General features: G+C 43.8%; 1 protein-coding gene across 1 annotated transcript; it reads left to right on the top strand.

Moving 5' to 3' along the window:
* The first annotated feature begins 4389 nt into the window (after positions 1-4389).
* Positions 4390-9624, top strand: GINS2 (GINS complex subunit 2). The gene is made up of 5 exons (XM_026684030.2): positions 4390-4628; positions 5996-6110; positions 6845-6944; positions 7267-7393; positions 8248-9624. The coding sequence occupies exons 1-5, from the start codon at positions 4539-4541 to the stop codon at positions 8371-8373; spliced, it is 558 nt and encodes a 185-aa protein (XP_026539815.1). The 5' UTR covers positions 4390-4538; the 3' UTR covers positions 8374-9624.
* The last annotated feature ends 315 nt before the right edge of the window (positions 9625-9939 follow it).

Raw genomic sequence — 9939 nt, 5'->3', positions numbered from 1 at the left:
TGATATTGGCACCAGTTTGCATCGCTCGTGTCGTCTGCACGGATGCGCTCTTGAATTTAGTAGCATAACGGAGGTCCCCTTTCCACAATCAAAACAAGGTTTCATTAAAAATTGAGAAGGAAGGGTGGTTTGCATCCAGCCAGAAAGATTCTCTGTTGGAGGGAATGTTGTCTTCCTTGTCACTTAATGGAAAGAAGTCACCTGGACTACATTCACAGCCAATGAGAGGAAAAAACCGTGTGGATAGAATGATCGTAATTGAAGAGGAATGGCATAAGAGATCACCGTTGGTTTCCATCAAGACTGACTTCATCAGATCCTTGGTTGAATCAGAATCAGACTAGAATAGAGCTGGAAGGGACCTCGGAGGCTTTCTAGTCCACCCCGCTTCTGTTCAAGCGGGAGACCCAACAACATTTCAGACAAGTGGTTGTCCAGTCTCTTCTTAAAAACTGTCAGTGATGGAGCAGCTACAACCTCTAAAGGCAAGCCTTTCCCCTGGTGGATTATTATCCCAAGAAATTCCTCCTTAGTTCTAGGTTGCTTCTCTCCTTGATAAGTTTCCATCCGTTGCTTCTTGTCCTGCCCTCAGGGGCTTTGGAAAATTGAATCCAGAATAACAGAGGGACTGTTATTCTGTAGGGACTTTGGAGGTCTTCTAGTCCATCCCCTGCTTGAGCAGGAGACCTTACATCATTCCAGATGGACAGCTGTCCAGTGATGAACCATTTTCTTTTTTCCATAGCCAGATTTTTACTCTTGATCAAAGGCATCAAAATTCTCTCCACCGACTTTGTGCCATGAAGCAATGAAAACCGACTCAACCTGCGTTCTGCACTGGGGATGACAGACGACTGACTTATTCCAGATGGAATCATTGCTGGAATAAATCCCCAAGGATTGTTCCCTGAGTCCCCCAAGCTCAGCTATATAAGATGGGGTGCGGTTCCCCCCCTCCTTTATCCCATTTTATAATGGTTGCAAAACAGACATTCAGTTTTCAATCCTTGTTTCATGCCTCCAGCTTCATTTGAATGAGATGCAAATGTTTTAACTGAATGCAAGATCCAACTGAGTGTTTTGTTTCTGATTTAGCATGAATTGGCATGTTCTATTTTTTTTCTTTGAAAAGTCATGTTTTCCAAGTCTTTGGAGTGGGTGGAATATTTATAAAGCATCACAGTTTTATTACACCACATTAAAAAATTTTCCACCTGATGTTTATCGAGTTATTCTGTTCAGAACAAGCTCTTTCCTCTCTCCAACTCAAATATCCCCTCCAATTTCTTACATGTCCAGAACTGTGTGTGTTTGATCTTGTGCCATAAGGGGAATTCTGGGAGTTGAAGTCCACACGTTCTCAAGGCTGAGAAACAGTGACCTAAGATCTTCCCATAGAACAATGGAGGGTCCTTCACAGGTGTCGTCCTCAAATATCTATGAGGCTTCTCAATCATCCAGGTCTTGGTTGTCCCAGAGGTGCTTTTTCCAAAAGACAACTGGACGTCCTTGGTTTTTTCCCCCCTTGAAAATGTTTCACTCCCCAACCAAGAAGCTTCTTCAGTTCTGACTGAATGATGGAGGATGGAAGAATTTCTATTCTTTGCAGTCATCAGGCTGTTAGCATTCTAGGGTCATTGAGGCCATTTGGGGGTTTAATCTGTAGGCACCAGATGATCTGTTTTGGAGTTCTTCAGTGTGAATTCTTTATTGGCCAACTGCGATTGGACACACAAGGAATTTGTCTCCTGTGCCTAAGTTCTCAGTGGTGCCTACAACAACAAAGTGATGATAGGTCTATCATCGATCATATTACAACCATCAGTCATAAGATACATGTGATAAATCATGTTTAGCGTCTGGCAAATACATAATACAAATGATAAATGATAGATACCAATAGGAGAAGGTAGTAGAGAAGATGAGAAGGTTAATAACAATACAGCCTTCCTACAAAAGAAAAGAAAACACTTTTGCAAATCAGTAGCAACCTTTGCAACTTTTCCCTTGCAATTTCAGCCAAGATGCTCCTACCTGGCCCCAATGGTGCCTGTGAGCTTTTGAAACCCTCATCGCATCCAGAGCCTCTGGGGGAAAAAGGGTGGGAGGACGGGGAGGGGGAGAGGCAGCGTATAACAACAGACGGAAATGCAATTTTTTAAGCAGCACTAGCAGATGGTAAAAGGCAGGGAAGCGTATCCACACTAGACCAAAGTCAGTTGCGAATTTTCATGCCTTCCGCTAAGATCAGGCGATGGCTCCCTTGAGGCAGGCAGGTGATGGGTTTTCGAGAGATCATTTATTATGTTTATTATTTTTCTCCCCGGCTGCAAATGCTGGAAATTTAAAAAAAAAAAGAAAAGAAAGAAAGATGTAGCAGCAGATAGGAATGAGGGAACGATTTCCAGAGGTGTTGGGATGTTCAGGATGGTGGGACCTGGGAGATCAAAGTTTAATACAGGTAGTCCTTGACTTACAGCCAGAGGTGGTCTTCAGCAAGTTCTGACCGGTTTTGAAGAGCCGGTAGCGGAAATTTTGAGTAGTTCGGAGAACCGGCAAGTACCACCTCTGACTGGCCCCACCAACCCCATCTCTTCTCTGCCTCCCATTGAGTCCCAGCTGATCGGCTGGGTCTCCTTTGGTTGCCCTGCACAGGAGAACGGAGCTGGAAAGAAGGTTAGTGGAGTGGGGAGGAAATGGGGATTTTGCAGTATATCCTTCCCCTGCCACGCCCACCAAGCCACGCCCACAGAACCAGTAGTAAATTGAATCCCACCACTGCTTACAGCAGTTCATTTAGCGACTGTTTGACTAGTTTGAAAAGCAGGGATTTATATCTAACCTCTTTTTAATTGCCCCCCCTAAATAAGTCTGGATAAGTAAATATTATTATTATTAATACGTTTGATGATAATTGTTATAAATTGCAGTGTGAAAATTTTTATCATTACTCAAAATGAACTGTACCCAGACAACACACTGTCAATGTGACTATTGAGTTTTTATGTATACCATACGGTAGAAGAATGTATTATTATTATTATTATTATTATTATTATTATTATTATTATTATTATTATTATTATTATTATTATTATTAATTATTATTATTATTATTATTAATTATTATTAATTATTATTAATTATTATTTAATTAATTTATTTAATCTTTAGTGAGATTCACAGCCTTTGGGGCTGGTTAGCAGCTTGAATCCTAACCAAGGACCTAGGAACTGTTCAGGTAGCATCAGAGGATATAAGCTGTTCCAGATAGGGTGGTTTTTTGTAGAATCAGAGTATTCAAGCCTGATAAACTCAGGATTTCCAAATAGCGAGGTAGCCCTTTAGTTGTTGTTGTTGTTGTTGTTGTTGTTGTTATTATTATTATTATTATTATTATTATTATTATTATTATTTATTTATTTATTTATTTATTTATTTATTATTATTCCTAGGACACTGGCAGCAACCCGTATCATCCATTAGCACCAGTCAGTGATATTTGTGATGCATTTTAGAATGTTCAGTTGATTGAGTTTATATTAATGAAAATAGTAACAACAACAACAACAACAACAACAACAACAACAACAACAACAACAACAACAACAATAATAATAATAATAATAATAATAATAATAATAATAATAATAATAATAATAATAATAATAAGTCGTCTGCAGGCGGGCTTGTGTTTCTCATGGACCATTCATTTGGGTTCCTCAGGGACTAATTATTGTTGCTTTATTTGCATTGCTGGCCTCCTTTTTTATGGCACAAAGAAGAAATGTCTTTTTTTTTCCTGCAAGATCTTTGCTTATTTTCCGAATGCAACAGCTGTTCAACAACGTGGCTTTCAGGTCCCGCCCACACATAGGTCCACGCCCACTTTGACTTAATGAAATTCTAATGATGGGACTAGAACCAATCAGAGAAAGAAAACAATGCCCTCAGCCAATGAGGAAACAGTGCGACTGCCGTCAGTTAGTGGGAAAAGGCAGGAACAAAAGGGGTCACTCGCTGTGGTTTATGAATGGGCGGGTCTCGATTTTTTTATTTTTTTTTGCTATTCCTCCAATGGCAGGTCGTGTTGATCCGAGGAACGAGAAACAAACGTGGCTAAGAGGCTTGTGATTGGCTCATAGGGGAGAAAAGAGGGCAGGGCTTCCCTCAGCTTTCCCTCAATGACGGAAACCAACCGCCTCCGGAAGGCAAGTGACAGCGCGCGGAAAAAGCAGAGGTTGACATAGGGCGAGAAATAAATAGTGGGAGGTGCATCGGTTTCCTTTCCAACCAATGGCAGGAGGAGGAGGAGAAAGCGCGCGCGAGGAAAGTCGAGTCGGTCATAGGACGAAGCAGGGATTAAAGGCGGGGCTTCTTCTTTCCAACCAATAGCAAGCGCAAGCGCCGGAGTGGGCGGTGCCGAGGCGGCCATCGAGGCTTTCTCCTCAGGCGACGGCGGGAAGGATTTGGAGGTTTCGTTTTGAAGCCACTTTTTCCTTCCTTCCTTTCTTCCTTCCTTCCTTCCTTCCTTCGCAATGGATGCCGCCGAGGTCGAATTCCTGGCGGAGCGAGAGATGGTTACCATCATCCCCAACTTCAGCCTGGACAGGATTTACCTCATTGGGGTGAGGCCTTCGGGACTACAACTCCCATGCTCCTTTCCGGCGGGGGGCGGGTTTATGGAACTGAAGTCCCGAAACGAAATATCCGTTATTGTCCGGGGAGGGGGGGGGAGGAGTGGTTGTGTTCCATCTCCCATCGGCCGAAGTGCGGCTGGTGGCTGAGGATTATGGGGGATGTAGTTGCCTACGTTGAAACTGCCCTCAGCCCCGACCGGGATAGCCGGCAGGGGATTATGGGGTTTTATGCCGTAAGGATGTCCTCAACTCCTCCTATCAGCCCCGGCTGGATTATGTGGTTGGCAAGGGAGTGTGGGATTTGTAGTCCCCAAAGTTTATTCCAAAGGATCCCTTTTATGGGGGGTGGGGGTGGGGGGTTCCATTCCAATCAGGCCCAAACTTCATGGCTGGGAGTGGGAGGTTATGGGATTTGTAATTAAAGAATGCCATCCTCCCCAGCTGGGATGTGAGGGATTTGTTGTCTCCCAAGATTCTTGCCATCATGCCTGTGGGGAGGGGGATTTCCATCCCCATCATCCCCAGCCAGCCAGCCTGAGCAAACTCTCTTGGGCAAATCCTTTGAAATAAGCAGAGATTTGGGGGGGGGGGGAATCCCAGCTTTTTGGGGAAGGGGGCAGAGCTGGGATTCAGCCGGTTCTGACTAGTTCTGGAGAACCGGTAGCGGAAATTTTGAGTAGTTTGGAGAATCGGCCAATCCCACCTCTGACTAGCCCAGCCCCCTTCTCGTCTCTGCCTCCCATCGAGTCCCAGTTGATCGGCTGGGTCTCCTTTGGTTGCCCTGCACAGAAAACCCGGAAGCAGTTAATGGGTGGGAGGACAACCATTTAACGGGGGGGGGGGGGGGGGGGGGGGGGGGGGGGGGGGGGGGGGGGGGGGGGGGGGGGGGGGGGGGGGGGGGGGGGGGGGGGGGGGGGGGGGGGGGGGGGGGGGGGGGCCCCCCCCCCCCGGCAGGGGTGACCGGTCCCCCCGGTGGCCTCCTTGGGGGGAAGGACCTGGGAAGCAGGTTAGTGGGTTGGGGAGGGAATGGAGATTTTGCAGTATATCCTTCCCCTGCCATGCCCACCAAGCCACGCCCATTTAACACCACGCCCACCAAGCCACGCCCACAGCTGATCCGCTGGGTCTCCTTTGGTTGTCCTGCACAGGAGAACGGAGCTGGGAAGCAGGTTAGTGGGTTGGGGAGGGAATGGAGATTTTGCAGTATATCCTTCCCCTGCCACACCCAAGAACCGACAGTAAAAAATTTTGAATCCCATCACTGGAGGGGAGGGAGAAGTGTGGCACGTAAAGTGCAGGCAGGTGAGCCATTTGGGGAGGGGGTCCCTCTGGCTGAGTTTCTCCATCTCTTGCAGGGTGAGCTGGGCCCCTTTAACCCAGGGCTGCCTGTGGAGGTGCCTCTCTGGCTGGGCCTCAACCTGAAACAGAGGCAGAAGTGCCGGCTGGTGCCCCCCGACTGGATGGACGTGGGTAAGAAGTGACGCGCTTGCACCCTCAACACCATGTTCCCCTGCCCAGGTTCCCTTTGGGCCTTCCAGCTGGTTGCACAAGAAGGCAGCGTGCTCAACATTCTTATTGTATTGCAGGTAGTCAGTCCTCAACGTACGACCACAATTGAGCCTAAATTTTTATGGTGTTAAATGAAACATCTGCACGTTTGTCCTGTTTTTACGACTTTTCTGACCACCTTTGTTAAGTGAATCCATGTTGTTAAGTCAATCTGGCTTCCCCGTTGACTTTGCCTGGTCACAAAATGATTCCTGAAACACAGCAACCATCATAAATATGAGTCAGTTGTCAAGCATGGAAATCCCATGAACATTGGGATGCTGCAACAGTCCTCAATGTGAAAAATGGCCACAAATCACTATTTTCAGTGCTATTGTAACGGGGACTAAATTAAGCCGAGGACTACCTGTACTGGCTTATTTATAACCTGCCAGTATAATACTTCCTCCTCCTATTTTCCCCCAAAACAACAACCCTGAGGTGGGTTGGGCTGAGAGAGGGAACTAGCCCAAAGTCACCCAGCCAGCTTTTTTGCTTAAGGTGGGATTAGAACTCACTGTTGCCTAGTGATTGGCCTGAAATCACTCAATTGCCTAAGGCAGAACTCGCCGTCTCCTGGTTTTTAACCCGGATTTTAAAACAAATACTTCTGGAAAATTTCTCTTATGGCTCTTATTTTTTAAACTGCTTTGTAGAAAAGTTGGAGCAAATGCGAGATCAGGAACGCAAAGAGGACACTTTCACCCCAATGCCTAACCCTTTTTACATGGAATTAACGAAGTTGCTGCTGAACTTGTGAGTAGGTTTCTTATTTGTAATAATGTTTGAGAAATGTAGCAAATTCTAATTCTGCCAGAGCACAAAAAACTAGGATTGCATTGGATTGGAAATTGGCAAGAACTCTATACATTGCAAATGCTCCAGAGCACTTTTCTAATCTGTTTGCATCTATTATTTTATATAATATATAGTTATTTAATGTTAATAATGTATATTGCTTGACATTTTTTGTTTGTACTTAGAAGCTAATTAACATTGTTTATATCAAGGATTTCTTTTAACAAGTGTAACCGCTACCATTTTGTAAACCCACCAATCTATTTCTTTTCTGCGTTAGTGCTGCAGATAATATTCCAAAGGCTGATGAGATAAGAACTTTGGTTAAGGATATCTGGGACACCCGAATAGCGAAACTTCGTGTATCTGCAGATAGTTTTGTCAGACAACAAGAAGCTCATGCCAGGGTAAGAGCAATCTGCTGAAAGGATTGTAGTCCTTGGAAGAATATTTGTGAAAGTAATCATGAAAGTGATATACTACGTATATCAATTCTAGAATATTAGAATATATCTTTATTACTTGATAGCAGTGATAGTACTATGTAGTCTTGCAAGCATAGAGAGAGGTTTTGCGCACAATGCATGCAAAAATGCAACTGTGTATACTTAATGGTTTGACTTGACTGCAGCCTACTGAAATGATGACTTCTGTATGTGGCTGTGTACCCAAATGCATAATACAAGAATTTGTTTTGTAATAAAAGTACCCATTTGTGGGCATGTATCTCTTTAGTCTAACAAACTAAGGTTTGCAAGTTGATTATCACTTATCCGAATGACGGGTATGCATTTTATTCCTCATTTATGTGCCCTCCATATATATTGGACTGCAACTTACATCATTCCCTACCAGTTCTAAACTGAATGGATTATAACATTTCATTATGGGCGCAGGTCACAACTGTTGACCTACCTTCCAAATTCTTTTAGCAGACATGGAATATAAATTGAAGGAGTGTAATAAACTATGCTTACAGAAGCCTTGTTTGGGATCAGTTCAAGCTCTGGGAAAGAGGTAAATAAATGTATAGAGAGATTTCAAAACTAATGAAAGAAGAAATGCAAAAAAGTGATTAAAGATGAAGATTTAATGAAATGCAATCTAAATTATCTTCCAGTTATCGTCAGATGCTAACTTATCGTCAGTCATGGGAACTAAACACTGGCTTGCTTTTAAAGAGTGAATGGTGCAATTCTGAAGGTTAACCCTGGCAATTTACACTCCTTCAAGCTGTGTTGTTTTCTTTCTTTTTAATAAGCTGGACAATCTAACTCTGATGGAGATCAACACCACCGGGGCTTTCCTCACCCAAGCTTTGGATCACATGTACAAGTTGCGCTCAAACCTCCAAGTAGGAGCGAATGTCGAGTCCCAGGAATTTTGACAGCAGGGGATTTTCGTGACCAGAACGATTCCTTCCAGCCTTTACCTCTCTGGCATTCACCGGTTTCAGAGCAGAACTCTACGCTGTGACCGATTGTGATTGTGAAACGCTCTTCACAGCATTTGCTTGTGGGGGGAAAAACTGGTCTGCTGAACAATTATCAGCCTGGTACCTCTGCCAGCGCTACCACAGTCCTGGCGTTGTCTTTGGTGGGTGAGGAGGACACTGACTCTCCTTGGCAAGCAGGCTCTCGCCCCACACACTCCCAAGGGCTTGCAGGACCGCCCTTTCAAGATGCATCCGTGTAGCTATTCGAGGTTGCCTGCCTTTTGTGATAGCTTGTTCTCCTAGTGTTTATCAGTTGGAAGGAGGAAACAAGTTGAGTTCCATTTCTGATGGATGCTGTTCTTTCAAGGCCAATACCTTCTGATCTTTATGGAAAAGGAGATTGTTTTAGTCTTCTGACTGCATAGTTCTCGGCGGCCTGCCAGGGGAAGTGACTTCTTTTGCCTGGCAACTCAACTTTACCTCCAACACTGGATTCACCGCAGTGTTACTCACTGAAATCTACCTGTCCGTCACCTTCGGATAGAAAGGAATTCCCCTCCACCCCCGAAGGCCGTGAATGTGATCACTGAAGTATGGTGCCTTTTTGTGTGTGTCTGCCAAAAGAGAAAGAATAGCTTTATGAAGAAACGAAGCCACAAAACCCAGAGAGTTTGGCTTCGGTTCCATTTTTCTTTTAATGCTTGCTTGCTTTGGAGACTGACTAAACCAGCTGTTTGCAAGTAGCCAGATTCTAACTGTATTAATCATATAAGCATTTTCACTGTTAGTCATAATAACACATGTTGTTAGCCATCAATTTTTAAATATTTGTAGACAGCACTTCACAATGCGGGGGCGCTCCAGGGATTTGCTGTAGTGTTTTACTAGGTAATGATCAAATAAATATTTTAAAAAGCAGTACATTGCTACGGTTGTAACTCTCTGACCTCTACTGCGGGTTACGCCTCAGAACATTTTGCATTCAGAAGAGGGTTCACAAGAAAAGGAGTGTTGTGTAACACCCGGTGGCTTGTCCCTGTTTATGAAAAAGCTTATATAAAGAACTGGAGGGTTAAATATTTGTAAAGTGGAACTTCAGTGTTAAGTTGTTACCTTTTGCTGCATGTAGATCTTTCTTCTTTAGTTACTTTCAAGTTTCAACACTGGTATTAGAGTTTCAGTAAATGAATCTTATTCAGCAAATTAGTGCTTTTACATTAGATTATGATTTTTTTTTTTGCAGGTGTATCTAATATGTACTAAAACAACAACATATATCTTTAACCTAAGTGCTCTTAAGTCTGAGCCCCTATTAACTTTTGATGAGGAATCAAAGCTTCAAATATTAAAGGAATTGTTATGCTTTTTCCGATATACACTTTCTTTTCAATACATTTGTATGTTTTCCTACACATATGTTATCCTGGGGCCTGTTTGAAAACCAGCTTGACTGGATGCTGGTGGGGGATTCCTATCCTAATTTAATCCAGATGTTGTGACCATGTTTCTTCCTTCAGT

Source organism: Notechis scutatus, chromosome 9 (assembly GCF_049901735.1).
Source record: "Notechis scutatus isolate UNSWTSFEM ecotype Mainland chromosome 9, rNotScu1.2, whole genome shotgun sequence".
In the NCBI taxonomy this organism is placed as follows: Eukaryota; Metazoa; Chordata; class Lepidosauria; order Squamata; family Elapidae; genus Notechis; species Notechis scutatus.
This window is presented reverse-complemented; position numbering and strand designations above follow the sequence as displayed.

Coding starts and splice junctions, on each gene's coding strand:
- GINS2 (XM_026684030.2), top strand. CDS start 4,539: ATGGATGCCGCCGAGGTCGAATTCCTGGCGGAGCGAGAGATGGTTACC. Junction 4,629..5,995: donor ACAGGATTTACCTCATTGGG/GTGAGGCCTTCG, acceptor CATCTCTTGCAG/GGTGAGCTGGGCCCCTTTAA. Junction 7,394..8,247: donor AACAAGAAGCTCATGCCAGG/GTAAGAGCAATC, acceptor CTTTTTAATAAG/CTGGACAATCTAACTCTGAT.